The 16,319-nt window shown below is 38.1% G+C and overlaps 1 protein-coding gene across 6 annotated transcripts; it reads right to left on the bottom strand.

Moving 5' to 3' along the window:
- Positions 1-14,846, bottom strand: LOC111855280 (zinc finger protein 711-like). 6 transcript variants are annotated; one of them, XM_023834145.2, is made up of 11 exons: positions 14,648-14,846; positions 14,218-14,407; positions 13,673-13,974; positions 8,383-8,463; positions 8,028-8,126; positions 7,292-7,741; positions 6,718-6,870; positions 6,152-6,289; positions 5,243-5,377; positions 2,874-3,017; positions 1-2,705 (listed from the first exon to the last, which is right to left on the bottom strand). In XM_023834145.2, the coding sequence occupies exons 5-11, from the start codon at positions 8,104-8,106 to the stop codon at positions 1,528-1,530; spliced, it is 2,277 nt and encodes a 758-aa protein (XP_023689913.1). In that variant the 5' UTR covers positions 8,107-8,126; positions 8,383-8,463; positions 13,673-13,974; positions 14,218-14,407; positions 14,648-14,846; the 3' UTR covers positions 1-1,527. The 6 variants fall into 6 exon arrangements, with proteins under 6 accessions (XP_023689913.1, XP_023689912.1, XP_023689915.1 ...); XM_023834144.2 differs by lacking the exon at positions 14,648-14,846 and having other exon boundaries at positions 14,218-14,546; XM_023834147.2 differs by lacking the exon at positions 14,648-14,846 and having other exon boundaries at positions 13,673-13,741; positions 14,218-14,546.
- Positions 14,847-16,319: the final 1,473 nt, after the last annotated feature.

The following is a 16,319-nucleotide window of genomic DNA, read 5'->3' as shown; positions in this document are numbered from 1 at the left end:
GGAAAGAAAACATTGTTTATATTGAATTTATATTAAATAAAATGAGATTGTAATGTAGGGTACACATGCAGTTTATTGCAAAACATTTAAATGTTAAAAAAAAATAAAAATATAAAAATCTGAATGAGCAAATATGTAAATACACCGATTTCACCACTCAGTGCTACTAAGATATTCAACGCTGTGTTTTTGTAGCAATTTAGGGTTCAGTCAAGAAGACAAGCTGATTTGTCCGGTAAATAGTATTGGAGGTGGGTCACAGACCTAACATCAGGAGTATTTGAGGCCTTTTCCTCACATATCACAACTCTAAGGTGAGGGGTAGAGTGGGAACATTACAGAAATGATCAATGAAAGCAGTAGTACTATACTACAAGGGCATTGACAATAACAGCACACGTCACAGGTGTCGGCAGAATGCTCAGGCGAGCAGTATTGTGTAGTACTGTACATCAAAGTGGACTAAACATTTGAATATTCATGATGCCAAAACCCTGAGGGTAAAGTGGGAGTCAAAAACTCACCGACACTGAAAATAACACTTCTCATCATACAGCTAGCTTCACCAGAGAAAATATCAATTGCAAATATTACAATGAAAATGAAAACCTACCCACTTGGTAACTGTCAATGGGTTCATTAGCTGGAAATAATGATCATTGAATTTGAAAATAATTTTGCATTATTTTGACACATAATCACAAACTGCAATGATCAGAAGTAGAACGTATAACAGATTATAACAACTGGAAATAAAGTATTTATGGCATATATAAAACAGTGCATGAACACATTACAGAACCTGCAAGAAAAATTGAAGGTGTGAAAATGCATGTGCTCCTGACATAAAAAAAATTATGGGTAATATGTGCAAAAATACAAGCTTATAAAGACATTTTGTAAGTGAATTTAATTGCTAGTGTCATCTATCAAGTGCAATATTGCTATCAGGATCTATTGACCCTTGAGCAACCTACTCCAGCTGTGTCAATCATCTCTATCACCCCAGAGGAACATTTTTGGACAGCAGTTAATATATTAGGGTGGTTTTCTCCATTAATCTGTTTGTCCCCCCCCAAAAAAAAAGAAAAATAAACTTGCAAATGCTAATGTATCAACATAAGTCGTTGATTGGGTCTTGAGGATGGGATAACAAATGCACCCTTAAACAATGAAGATGTGACAGACGCTGATTTAGTAGATTTATAGCAGAACTCCAATGTAGACATATTACACTTACATGGTGTATTATTTGAACAGAAAAGCTGTTAAAGGAAAAAAAAAAAACCTTGAAATTTGACAAATGACATTTTTAGAGCAAAATGATGCAAACGAAAGTGAAGACATTATCATAACGTAACCCCTCACCATAATTTATAACCCGTTTCTTTGTCTTTACCATTTGCAAATGTATGGTGAGCATTATCAATAAAAAGTACAACAGTTCTGTATAGTTCTTATATAAATACGTCTCTACTATATTGTGAAAAGGGCTTTTTACACAGTGATTGGGGGGAGTGATTAACATTACATCAACACTTCTTTGTGATGCCTCATAATATGCTGTTTTTTTTCCGAGGGTCTGCGGAAACCCTTCTTGCAGTAATCACACCGGTGGGGATAGTCTTTGGTGTGGATGGATATGACGTGACGTTTAAAACCTGAGGCATCTGTAGTGTTATATTCGCAATACTGGCACTGGTACACCTTTCGGCCACTGTGCGTTTTCATGTGCTTCTTCAGTTCGTTTTGGTGACGGAAGCCTCGCTTGCAGCGCTTACACTTGAACGGCAGGTCCTTGGTATGGACCGATAAGATGTGCCGGCTAAGTGTGAAGGGGTCAGAGATCTTGAAGTCACAGTGTCGGCACTGGTGCACCCTGCTGCCCTTGTGTGTCTCTGCGTGCTTCTTGAGCTCAGAAGGCCTGTGGAAGCCCTTTTCACAGACATCGCACTTGTGTGGGAAGTCCTTAGTGTGAACAGAGATGATGTGCCTCTTAAGGTCACTGGAGTTTGTGCTCTTGTGGTCACAGTGCGGACATTGATGCGTCTTGTGTCCCTGAAAGATCTCTGTATGCTTCCGCAGCTCCTTGTCATCAGCAAAGGCCTGGGAGCAGTGGCCACACTTGAATGGCAGGTCACTTCCATGCTTGCTCTTGATATGAGTTTTTAAGTTTGACTGATCAGCACAGCGAAACTCACAATGCTGGCACTGATACGGCTTCTCACCTGTGTGTGTCCGCATGTGTTTCTTCAGCTCAGACGGATGTCGAAAGCCTTTGCCGCACTCCACACACACATGGGCAAAGGTTTTGCTATGTACGGCCAACAAGTGCCGGTTTAATAGGCCCTGTTCAGCCGTCTCGTAGTCACAGTACTTGCATTTGTGGAGCTTGGGCTCCCGGTCTCGCAATATGAGCTTGTTCGAACTGAGAGGGCTAGCCTCACAGTAGCGCCGTGTGTACTCTGAGAACTCTGGGACCTTCTCACTCTTGATGATTAGTTTGTGGCTCTCCAGGTGGTTATGGAAACTCACCTTCTTGTTGGTGGTAAAGTCACAGTCTGTGCACTGGTATTTCTTCTTGAACATATGGTCAGGATGGTTTTTCATGTGGCGCTTCAGGAAGCCTCGTGATTTGAACTTCTTCCCACAAATATGACATGGGTAGACCGTCAAAGGCTGTCCATCTGGGCCAATGATTACAGCTAAATTTACAAATAGAGGGAAGGGTATAAAAGAAGAATAGATTCAGAAATCTATGGGGAAGTGGGTCAAAAACAAGCCATATGCAAGATGATGACAATAATGAGATGATTTAATGAGGACATTAAGAGGCACCATAAGCGAAATACTATGAAACTAAAATCACATACCAGTCTGACAATGGCGAGTCTCTCCTTTCTTTTTCTTTTTGGTCCTTTGCTTGAGAGCCCTGCCAGTGCTAAGGCTGTCACAGATTTGAAGGTACTGAGTAGCTGGTCTGTTTTTGTTCTCCAGCCTTGGTTCCAAACTGTTACCTATGAAGCAAGTACAGGGATTTTTAGAAAGGTAACGAAAATTTATATCATAGTAGTTTAGAACAAAACAATTAGACTGAGAAAAGCATTGAAGGTTAATAATAATTCTCATACATTTCAATTATCATACATTTCCCATGAGCCAAAATTCCAACATGTATAAACCTGTTCATGGCACCAAGTATCCATAGAAAACAGGGCTGGGTGACAAAAGATCTCTACTTATCGTTATATAAAATTTAAAGGAGAAACTTCGATAATATGTTGATAAAGAATATTGCTTGATAGTTCAATTGGCTGGTGTGTACTTATGGTACATACTTACTGGCTAAAGTCTGAGACCTAACAGACTGGTTCTGTGTATTGAAAACCACCGAAAACTCATGCCAACTATAACTGGAAATTCTGCAAAAAGTATTTCACCACCTGCTGCATTGCCATCCAGTACACCATACAGTGACAATCGAAATTAGAGACAGACGTTTTCGTCACAGTCTGAATTCAAAGTTATTCTAACATGAATAGAAGGCATGCGTCTGAATAATATTTCATCAGTGAAATATATGCCACATCACAAAATAAATGGTTTAAACAAGAAATTTGAAGAAGGCATGTACGACCAAAATTAGAGAACAGTCAAAATGTTTTGTAGAAGTCGACAAATGAATTGTCAACTTTTTTTGATGGTTACAACTTTCAGAAATTATTAGGAAGTTTGCTTTCAATGACTGCCACATCAGCACCCCCAAGGCATAACCAATTTCTCACACTGCTCTGACTTTATTTTCGTATTCCAGTTTCTTCCACAGTTTGGTAACTGTAGTGGGTTTGTTTGCTAAAATTTTGTCACCAATTACCTTCCATAGCTTCTTGATAGGGTTCAGATCAGGACGCTGGGCTGGCCATATCATCACCTTCATGTTCTCAGCTTTGAGGAATTGCTTCACCTGTTTTGCAGTGGGGTATGGGCGTTATCATATAAAAATGACTGGCTGACTGGGTGAGTTGGGCAAGAACCACATGTTGCTGAAGGAGGTTCTGATGTTCTTTAGCATTCACCTTACAATGTAGCCATATGAGAGGCCTGACTCCTGCAGCAGAGAACATACCTCATACAATGACTCATAGCCCTCCCAACTTTTCTGACTTGTTCACACAATCCAACGCCACAAATAATGTATCCCATCTGAACCAACTAAATCAAACTTGCTTTCATCACTGAAATTAACTGTGGACCAGTTCTCCGCTGTCCGCACAACATGCTCCTCAGCAAAGGGCTAGTCAAGCCTTCTCAGTCTTCTTGCTGATGAGGGGCTTGGTCACCGCAGAGTGGGCTCTCAGTCCATATTGTCCCAGATGCGAGACCCCATCAAGACAAGTTCTTGCCCTGCCCAGAACTAATTCGGCGAGCCATTCCAGCTGTTGAACAGATCCTTCACAATCATCCTGTTCACTTGTGTTTTAATCATATGTGGGCAACCAGCTTTTTTTGGGACTTAAATGACTTTGTTTTATTGTACAACTTAAATACTTGACAAATGAATAACTTCTAAGGACTATTCCAGTGGCCAAGAGGGTCATCCTATAAGCTGAACAACCTGACGTCACAGGGTTTTAGCACCTTGGAGAGGTTCACTATCTTGCAAAATGCCTAGCAATGTCGCCAACACAGATTGGTATCTAATCTAATATTTCAGACTAGATCCAAAAACTGTCAGGTATAAAAAAAATCACTAATTTTGAATGCATGCCTTCTTCAGATTTCTTGTTTAAACCATGTATTTTGTGATGTGACACTGATGAAATATCATTAAAATACATATATTCATGTTAGAATGACTTTTAATGTGGATAACCGGTGACTCTGCATATTACAATGTCTCACTATAATTTTGATCACTACTGTACGGAATACGAGTACTTGACTTGCGGTCATAAATACCAGCAATTAGGGTGTCCACTTGCAATCTGAAGAATTACTTTATTTGCGTTTTCAACCTGTTTAAGGGAATCCTAAGGTATTTTTAAGCAAACATGAAGCCTTGAAGTAAACAAATAATAAATTGTATTTTTATCGACGGATATGAAAAAAAAAAGATTAATTAATTAATTAATTAATGCCCTGCCATAATGGAAAATAAAGGACTCTGGTTTCTCCACTTCACCACCATTAAACACCTGATGTGTTGCTGGCTGAAGAAGCCGAGGAGATTAACTCAGTTTACCATAGGCGGCAGCCCATGCCACAGGGACGAACGTCTTGTTGACAGGTGGTTCTTCCAGTGCCTCTTTGATAACAGGGGCATCCTCTTCCCCCACAATTACTTCCATGTATACCTCATCAGTAATCTCTGCAGAATCTGTATAAAGATAAATGTATGCTCAGGTTTAATTCCAAGACTGGGGGGGGGGGGGGGGGGTGGGCGAGGTCATGATGAAGCTGTAATACTGCTTAAAATATATTTGAAAATTCCAACAGTTCGAGCCCTTCAGTTTTTCAGATCTAGTGCTTACTTTCCTTCCTGTACAATGTTAAATCTAAACCATAATGATACGAAATTCTCATTCAAATGTTAAATTAGTATTACTGTTTTTAATATTTCATTTTGAGTGACAAACTGTAATTAATTCATGCATTATCACAACTCATGCACTATTCTCATGTGTAACTAAGATTTTGATACTATTAGTACATAATTTAAATGAATTAAATAATTACCATTAGCCTTATTTCCTATTTTCTAGCTAATCTGTTTACTGGTTGCATTACCAAGTACTTTTATATGTAAGCTGCCACTTGGTCTTCACTGTACATACTGGGCTACAGCCATATACTTTTATTTTTGACAAAAACTTACACCATTACTTAAAATGTGTTCTGATATATAACATACTAAGCGGAAACATTGACTGGTTTAACAAGTTATTTATGTTAATCTCAATTAATCATATAAAATTGAAATGCATTTACAAGACAAAATATTCAATTGGTCTGCAATTACTTATGGAATAAATTGCAGGAGAAACTCACAAATTCATGCTTCAGGCATGTTTAATTTCAAGAAAAATAATCAATTTTTTTTTGTTAACATTTATAGTTCTCATAATTCAGCAAATATGTAAACAGCACTCACTCAGCTCCTCATCTCCCTGGGAAGTGTCTCTTACGGCCATGTAGACCATCTTTTCTCTTTGAGGCCTCCCAACCCCTCCCTGCTCCAGACCAGCATGGCCATTAGGAAAGTCACTCTCTGTTACAACCTCTGTCCCACCTGGAGTGACAGCAGACAATACCACAAGTGGTTATGGTTCTTGTCTTTGGGGCTTTTAAAATTAAAGTTTTGACCAGGGCAGGACTATGGGGAACAACTTGGTTCCTCAACAGAAAGGGTTACACAAATCACACGAAGAGGATTAGGAATCTCTCTTAGTAATGAAAAAAAGCTTTAAAAAAGCAAATCAATTGTAAATCTAAAAATCTATGGTTTCCTTTTTTGATAAGTAGGCATCTCTTGGTACTTAACATGAATAGAACTCACGCACGTGAGATTTCACTTTTGATCTTGCAGAACAATGAGAGAATACTTTAATCTTTATCTCAGGAAAGTGCTTTGAGGAAAAAGTGCACCAGAACTGAGAGCATGGAACATTAAAACAGAGAAAAGCACATTTATAAAACATAAAGTAACGTTTTTTTTACCTATATCCACATCATCGTCAGCTTCTGCTTTGAAGATGTACACCTTAATGACCTCAGAGCCATAGCCATCTCCTTTGGAGCCCTCATCAGTCTCCTCTGTACTTATCTTCAGAGGAGTATTCCCTATGTCAAGTTTCTCCCCAACTTCGTCCACTGTGGAAACAAAAACCAACATGGTCTTCCATACCATCACAAGCATTATCAGTTTAATGTGGAAATGTAACAACTCAGAGTTATTTACAAGTAGGGGGAAGGAAAAATTTATATTCTAAAATCAGCAACATGTACCAAAACTAAGTATAAAAAGGTTTCCATGTGCAGTTTCTATGCTTTGCATTTACATAAATCTGAAATATGCTAATGGAATTTCACACCAAATACATCAAGCATATAGATCCTACTTATGGATACCACTAAATACTTTGTTGTAGGGCTGGTCGATATCACATCAATATTATATCGCACATGCACAATAAATCAATCTAGCTTCTTAATCAGAAGTCCAATAAAAGGAGAAAACACTCAAAAATTGAGAAAAAAAAAGTATTGAATGACTGGGTACCGATAAACTCACAGGAGATCATTAGGTAGTCCTCAGAGGGTCTTTTTTCATCATCATCTTCTGCCTTAAGGTTGACTGTAGAAGCTGGTATACCCTGATGAGTCTGCACGACTGTTTCCAAGTCACAGTTGGAAACCATCACCTCTTCTGACACCATTTCAAAGACTTGATCTGGGACATTAACAGACTCTTCGATGAGGTCAGCAGTGATTACATGGTGATCAGAGTCCAGGTGCTCTTCGATGGCCACTTCAGCACCAAGAGCAGACTCTGACACAACCATACCATCAGCATTCACCATTTCGTCGGAGGAGATGTCTGGTTCCTCAACCACCTCTTCCTCCAGATCATCTTCTAGTGTGATGTCCTCGCTTGTGACCACATCCGACACCAGCACTGCCTCCGGGACTGACACCACGATGTGGTCACCATCGATGTGTGCCATACCCCCCATGCCAGCCACTAAAATTTCAAAAAGCTAACGTTACTTATGAAGTAACAAAAATTTGCTGGATGACATCACTCACAAATGACAACAAAAGTATACAGATTAACATAAAACATTTGCATAAGATATTTAAATATGGGCCAAATCCCCAGTCAAACCATTTTTTTGAACATTTGAAAAATAAATCGGAATGCCACAGCAGCACAACATTCCAACCAGTTTAACAGTCAGTGTTTTACGTTAGATTAAATTCACAACTTCTACGAAAATTTAGGAATGGATTTTGCCTGATCTACATACCGAAGTCCTGCATTATCATTGTGTGAGGCATTTTTGCATCTTGCAACTGAAACTCCAAGACGCCTCCACCTTGGTCCATTATGTATTATTTTCAAAAATCTTCAGAAAAAGGGGAAAAAAGAATAATGGCAAACTATGTCAAATCATGACTAACAGCAAAATCATTCTGGCTACGCATTAAAATGAAAATATTAATTTACTTGAAATAATGATACAACGCTGACTAATTGTGTGTTTAATGGAAAACAATACATAATTAAGGAAAGTGTAATTTCCTTTAAGGCATTACAAAATTTTCATCATAGTCATGCATAGTACAAATTGGGCATAAAATGAAATTCCATAATGCACTAACCTTCACATTTGATGTAATTTTCTCAAACAAACCAGGATCAAAGAGTATGGGTTTTTCTCTTCCATCAAGGAGAAAAGAAACCTAAGGGAGAAGAATTTTATTTTCTTTGTGTTTAGCTGCTACTTTTATCAATGACAGGTCTGTGTTGAAGTAAGAAATACACCCCTGGAATAAATGGAAAACGTCAATGGCTGTTCTTGAACATCTTGCACATCTTATGCCTCAAATTTAGAGAGGTGTAGAAATATTTTGTTCCTATGTTTAAGGTTTGAATATAAGAATGTAAGATGTTTTGTCAAATTGCCTAGAGTATTTGAAGAAAACTTTCTGCTTTAATTTGTTTTTCGTTACGCATTTTATTCATTTACTACAGTTCTCTGGCCATTTAACCAAAAAATGCTCAGTAGTGTTGTTAATTTAGGTCCTCATCTTCTAAGTATTGTCTCTTTTTCATACTGTCATAACTTCCAGACATTACACCATGGCACACAATAGGAGGAGGGAGGTTGTTTCCGAGTAGAATAATTGCTTGAAATCATTACTAATTTACTGAATGATACTTTAAACTTATACTATTACAATTGTTCTTGTACAAGTATTTAACAAAACAATCAAATTTAAACAGAATCTAAATGAAAGGTACAGGCATTTAGCAAAAATATTTTAATTGAATTAAACTGAAATGAATGGCTACAATTACAATAAACACACAAAAATTATTTTGAACAATTTGAACAGAAATCAAACGAATGAGTACATTTAGTTTAACAAGCACTTTGTGCACTTCATCTGGCTTTAGAGTGCTGTGTGGAGACCACGTTCCCCATGGTGAATATTTGCTCGGATGCTATTATTAGGATTATGAATTCTCATTATGATTCTCATTCTGATTATGAAGTCTCATTATTCTATGTGTTTTATCCACAAATGCAAACTGGTAAAATAGAATGCTAGACAACTGCACTTAAAAATTAACTAACTGCTGTTCAGCTTGATGTATAAGCAGTGAAGGAATGCAGAAGTGACTGACTATCAATGTAACGAGACCTCTATCTATAGATTATTCTCCCCCAGCCATTTCCACTTGCTATTTCACTCTTTTACTTTGTACTGCTCAGTCCTTTTTCCTTTCCCTTAAACAAATAGTTACAGTACTTATAGTCATTTTGTTTTGTTAAAGTTTGGCATTCATTTATTTATGGCGCATACAAGATCAACCGTTACAGATTCTCTACCAGGGAAAAACCTGTTACCCTCTAATGTTTTTGAACTTGAATTATTTTAACGATACAGTCTTCTGCCTTATTTGTTCGATAATGTGCCAATGTATCTGTAGGTTCCTATAGGTGAATATACTCATACCAATGCTTGCTTTCTGAAGCCTTGCCCACACTTGCACGGGTATTTTTAAAAACGTAGCTTTCTCTATTCGCTTTGGCCTTTCGTCCACATGGAAGAAGCATTTTACGTCAATGAAAATTGAGCTTTTGTACAACCCTATGCAGGGTGAAGATTTTCAGAAAATCTGTTTTCAGTGTCAATGTGTAGACAGGGAATACAGTGTTTTTGGCTTGTAAGTAATGTCAGACTGTGCGCTGTTGTCGAATTTCTTTGACGTCAGAGCATGCGTCGTTCCCTGTTTACATTAGCTGCTTTTAGCCTAGCAAGAACGGGTAATATGGCTTCTGATTGGCCAACATGGCTTTACGATTAGAGTTATATCACCACCTGTTTGGCATGCTCTTGACAGCGTGTTTTAGCATTTTCATATAGACAGATTTTTTTTTTTGCTAACAGAGGAGGAAACACTTTTAAAAATAACCATGTACATGCAGCCAAGGCTTGGTACTCTCAAGAATACCAATTAGGGCTGGGCAAAAAAAAATAAAAAATTTAATGCAATTTTCATATGAAAGCATGAAAAATGACACCAATTCACCAATCCATTAAACAGTGTTAAAAGCTTGTTCACCAGGGGAGGTAGAGGTGGGGTGCTGGTTGTGCCGATTCTTGTTTTTTTAGTATCTGTAGAGACATACCACTTGATGCATGATCATCTCTTTGATCTAGGGTACCGGCAAGGCTTCCATCTGTGCTACTATTACTTGTCTCTAGCAGTGTGCGAATAATAAAAGAGCTTTACTTAGAATACAACCCAACCCACAATGCAAATCCTGCTACAATATACTACATTAGAGTTTCTGTTCTTTCATTGAACAAGGGTTATTGTTTGACATTTTCTCTCTTTGTGCTACAGTTTACTGCACATTGAGTTGTTGCAAACTAAACTAAAAAAATTTAGTCATGCTCTTTCTTATGATTAGTTTTTCGATCTTTAGATTACTTGCGTTGTATGAACTTATTTTTGTACCTAGATAGTTAAGCAGAGTACAGTTTGCAGTCTGCTACGCTTTGGTTTTTGTTGTTAATTTTGAAGTACTTCCACACCGCAGACATTTTGTCCCATTTATTTTGCTCATTAAGCATACATCATTACGTGGTATCAGTTATAGGTATGGGTCCAATACCATGCTCATGCATGGTATTGGACCCAATACCAATACTAGTATCAGTATTGCTGTAACACTGATCGTTGCCTGCTACTAGACTCCATGTTGACTCTAGCAGCACAAGACGTGAACTACATCACCTCAAACAGTTGCTTGAGTTGACCAGTTTCACACCAAAAACGAACAAGGCTACTTAAGATAGAATGGAAAAACACTGCCAAAATTTCAAAACATTGCAGTATATCTTATAACACTAATACTGCCCAAGCCTAGTCTTATTACTGTGGCAGCAGCAAGCTTTGAAGAATTGGATATGCCTGACAAATCCATCTCCCCACAAGGAACTTAATTTTGTAGCACACCGCACAAATTCTCAAAGGACTACACAATCATGAATATTGGATTTTCTTGCAATGAATGTAAAACAAATGCCAAAAAAATTTTAATAGGCAGGGCACTTTCAGCTTCAATATTTTGAACAGCATTAGCATTATCCTCAAGTGTGTGGAGGTATCTTGGACCATTCTTGAATAAAAAAGCCTCCATTTCTTACATGGGTGAAGTAGTATTATCTAGTGTTGGTATTTTAACTTATTGACTATTTTCTTACTGTTCTGGAGCAACTGTAACCATAAAATTTCCTTAGGGATTAATAAATTATTTTGATTGATTGATTAGTAGGAAAACTTTTTAAATACCCCAGAACTTTCCACACAGGTTAGCTGATGTGTAGATCTGGTGATTGAGGAGGCCATGGAATCTATTCAGCTTCATCGGGTGTTCAGAGCTAAACTTGCTTATTTGAACATTCTGATGGATTGATGTTTGCACCATGGGGTGCACCAATACGCAGAAATTGACTTTGTATTCTTCAGTGGTTGTATGACTACTCAGAGCAAACATCCAACCTAATGACTTTCACAACATTACGGCATCCTTTGGCTCTCTCCAAGAGTAAACCCATCTACATGTAGAACAAGAGGCTGAAATTTGATTCATCAGACCATATTACTCGTTTCTACTGCTGAGACGTACAAGTTTTGTGGTCTTTACACTGTTGTATGTCTTTCTACATCAGGGTTATTCAACTCACGGTCCTCGAGGTCCGAGCACTACTGGTTTTCCAACCTTCCTTTACCTGTCAGTCAAGTGTGAAGCCTCTGACCAATCAGAATCGGTAATTATTAAACAACTACCTGGGAGAACTGAAAACACGGCCTGGATTTGGAATCGAGGTCCAGAGTTGAAGAACCCTGTTCTACATTGACCCTGGATACATTTTTTGTTCTAGCCTACAAGGATTAAGAAGCTCATAACATGAGACTGCCCTAGAAGAGTGCCAAATTAGTGTTCTCATATTTGAAACTGTACTTTGGTGGTGTTACACTACCCTGTTAAGTATCCATCTGTCCCTTTTAGTGAGCTCTGGTGAACAACCACTGTTCCTCTTTGTCTGCACAGTTAGTCAGAGTTTGTCATATGCAGTCCTGATCTTTTTGACTGTCTCGCCTGGCACAAATAATTTTTTCCAATGCTTCTTCAATCCAGGCATTAGCACTGACTGTGCAGTAACAAAAAATATCAATAATATACTAAGTCACAAGTATTCACATATGCATTACCTATGGTGCACTGTGACTAAAAAGCTTTGTTTGGGAAACCAGCTACTTTCGATGTTAATAACATTTATTTTGAAAAGGTGAAAACAGATACACCTTCAAGTTTTCAATTTCATCAAGCTTGTATTATATATTACACTGCAGAAACAGTTAAGAACATCAACCAAACTGGGTAATCAGCAGGGGAGAAAAAATAATGAGTAATATTCCCACAAGAAATTACATTAGTATACACTATACAGTAGCATCGTAAAACATATACAAGCAGGTATAAAAAAAAATAAAGAAAGAAACTGTGAATATGAACGAGTATGAAAGTCAAATTCAGTCGAGATCTTGCTTTTCAAGATAGCGAGTAAAGAGTAAAACACTCCTGGTATTAGCACAATAGTCCACATAAAATACATAACATTATTTTTAATGACAGTTACAAAATAATCAAAAACTCCATACTTGTTAATTTTGTTTGCCTCACATTTTCAGAATAAAGCGCACCACTTACTGTAACATAATACTGAACGCAAAAATGGCAACACTGTTAAACGAGATAGTTAGTCTTTATTCACGTGACAACACAATGAATCATTCCGCTCAAACGTCCAAGGCCAACAGGTGACAAATATTTACATAAACACGGATTTCTATCTTGACAGAGAAATTCGCCTTTAAACCGCAGGAAAATATTAACATGCCTTATTTATTACTACCGACGGCTTATGTTTACAACCTCAGGTTACTCCAAGTGTTACTACTAAAGTTCACGTGCATCTAATATGGTATGCCCTGTTTATAAAACTGAAATTATACGTACTATCGTGGCAAGCAAGATCAGGACCAAACCAGACTGGATTTATCTGATAAGACTATTACAAATAGGAGAATAGTAGAGGTGTTTCTTTTATTTCCTTTTTTTTTAAGAAAAAGAAAAAAACTAAGTCACGAGGCTAGCCTGGTTAAAACGATCAGTTGTTGTAGCATATAACTGCACAACATCCAAGAGCAAACGCCTAAACCTCTAGCTAATTTACTTTCCCCGCCTAGGCGTATTCTTCACATGACATCTCCTAATAGGCATTTTACAGTGCCTACATATTTAATTTCCAAGGAGTACAATGTTATAGTGCCTACTTCCAATTTAATCTTTGCTTTGATAATAATTACCTCCCAACCGTGCATCGCCGCTGCTGACTGATTAAACATTGCTGCTTCCCTTGTCAGATTATCTGTAGACTTAACGAAAAAAACAACCATCGAAAAACATTCATAAAAAATACAGCATAGACCACTTAAATGCTCTACAAGTTGTGCAGGACACCAGACAGACAAATCAATACAGCGACATGGTTATGAAAGACATTCAAACTGTGAGACTATAGGGTGTGCACATAAATAGAACTAGCTAGTTAGCTAGCTGTGAGTGCTGTCACAGACGGCCGTCTTGTGTTCCGCCATTTTGTACATCCCTGAGTAAAATAAAATAGATATAAATAAGCTAAATTCAAAACAGACGTGTTTCTAGCTGCAGCCATATACATTTAATAGATGTTGCATCCATTAATTATACTGCAATATGTGCAAAGGCACAATAAAAAGTACACCAAAACCGTTTCTTCACGCTGGGTGTTTTTCAAGCTGTTTGACAAGGCCCCAAGGCCAGTCAGCTGGGCCTTTGTCATGCAAGCCCAATTTCCCCAACAAATTCTTACCGTGCCGAGTAACTTTTCTCCCCTCCGAGTCACCCCCAGCAGCCGCGGGAACGTTTTCTCCACTATCGTTGTAAATTAATCCCAAATGCTGTATTTTCCCCTCCAAATAACAGACGCTGCGGCCTGCACATTCTTGGTGCCGGTTCGCTCCTTTCCAGGCCCCGACCAATCAGGCGGCTCGTTGACAGCGCTGGCGAGGGAGGAGAGAGCGAGTGAGGGAGGAGAAGAAGGAGATGTAGGAGAAGGGGACAGAGCGCGCGGCCTCTCCGCCATGGAGCTCTGCCTTTACGTCATTCGGCTTTAGGGCCCCGCAGCCTGAGCGCTCTTGCTGGGCTTAATAAGTGTGCGGTGCTATTGCGTCTTGATTGCAAAATGTCTGCTTTTACTTAAACCAGTAAAATGCGAAACAAGTTTTGTATATTTCGGTTACCTGTCAGATTTTTTCTCTCAGTGCTAGTTTACGGTTAATAGCGAATAGTCCAGTTTTCCTTGTTGCCGATCGTTAGCCACACAGCTAGATACCAGTAACCTTAAAATTATCGTAGCTATATTAGGTATCCCGGGTTAATGAACTCGACTAAGTTCGAGGAGTTGATATAACGCTAAATATACCGCCACTAAAAGATTTAATGTTCCTGCCTGAAGGTGTAACGAAAAAAATATTTTTCTATTTCGTAATGTTATATGCTACGTTTTTTTAATTTCAAAATAGTTTTAGAATTAGTGTAGTTATCTTGATCCCACGTATAAAAATCTTTTTTTGTAAAGTTAGTGCTTATAGCCTTGTATTAAATGTCCCGCAGAAGCATATAACGCCATATGCTTGCGCGACATCTATTTTGTGGCGGACTGCTGGTGCATTCAAGAAAACCTTCGCTTGCAATAATACAGTAATAATGAAGTCTTGCAGGTTGACTCTGGCTGAATTACGTCTCTCAAGTAGATTTTTAAAAGTATATGGCAATGTTGTTTTGCTCATGCGTACAGTAAGCATGTGTTGTCAAAGCAATTTACAATACGAAACTTTTTGTTTTTGCTGTACAGTAGTGATCAAAATTAGAGAATTAGTGACATTTTTGTAATATACAAAGTCGCTGCTTATCCGAATATTAAGTTATTCTAACCTGAATAGAAGAATTATACAACCACTGGCCACTTCACTAGGTATGCCTTGCGTACTGCGTTGGACTCCCTTTTGCCTTCAGAACTGCCTTAATTCTTTAATTATCCATCGCATAGATTCAACAAGTTGCTTTGAAACATTCCTCATTACTTTGGTTCATGTTGACATGATAGCAGCATGAAGTTGCTGCAGATGTGTCAGCTGCACCTTCAGGATGTGAATCTCCCATTCCACCATATCCCATAGATGCCCTATTGGATTAAGATCTGGTGACCCTGGAGGCCATTTGAGTACAGTGAACTCATTGTCATGTTCAAGAACCCAGTCTGAGTTTGTATGAGCTTCAGGACATGGCTTAAGGGACTTAAGGGATGTAGACTATACTCAGTTGGCACTAAGGGGCCAAAAGTGTGCCAATAAAATATCCCCCACATCATTATACCACCAGCAGCAACCTGAATTCTTCATTCATGGCAGGATGGATCCATGCTTTCACGTTGTTCATGCCAAATTCTGACCATGCCGTCTGAAATTGCAGCAGAAATCTTCATTTGACCTGGCAAATGATTTTTTTTTTTTTAATGGGTGTACTTTATATTTAAATTTTTCGAAACTGCATTTCCATTCATCAATCTTGCAGCTGCCTATTCTGATCAGGGCTGATCAGTCTATGCCAGGCTGTCAAATCAATAACATTATGCCGAATAGTGCAAATTAGCACTATTTTTGCTAAACGTGGTCACCTTGATCCATTAATAGTACACTGTGTGCAGATTTATTAGGCAAGTGTGAATTATATTTGTATCTTCTCTTCCGACAAATATTTTCAGTCCAGATTAACTTGTAATTAAGAATGAACTGTTTAAATGGCAGTACATGTTCAGTATTTGGCCTGAGTACTTTGTGTTTGGAGAAAAACAAGAAAACATAGATACTTTCCTGTGCAGAATTATTAAGCAAAATTTTATGAATATTAAAA

The sequence above is a fragment of the Paramormyrops kingsleyae genome, chromosome 18 (assembly GCF_048594095.1).
Source record: "Paramormyrops kingsleyae isolate MSU_618 chromosome 18, PKINGS_0.4, whole genome shotgun sequence".
NCBI lineage: Eukaryota > Metazoa > Chordata > Actinopteri > Osteoglossiformes > Mormyridae > Paramormyrops > Paramormyrops kingsleyae.
Note: the sequence above shows the minus strand (reverse complement) of the source record. Positions and strands in the feature narration are given on the sequence as shown.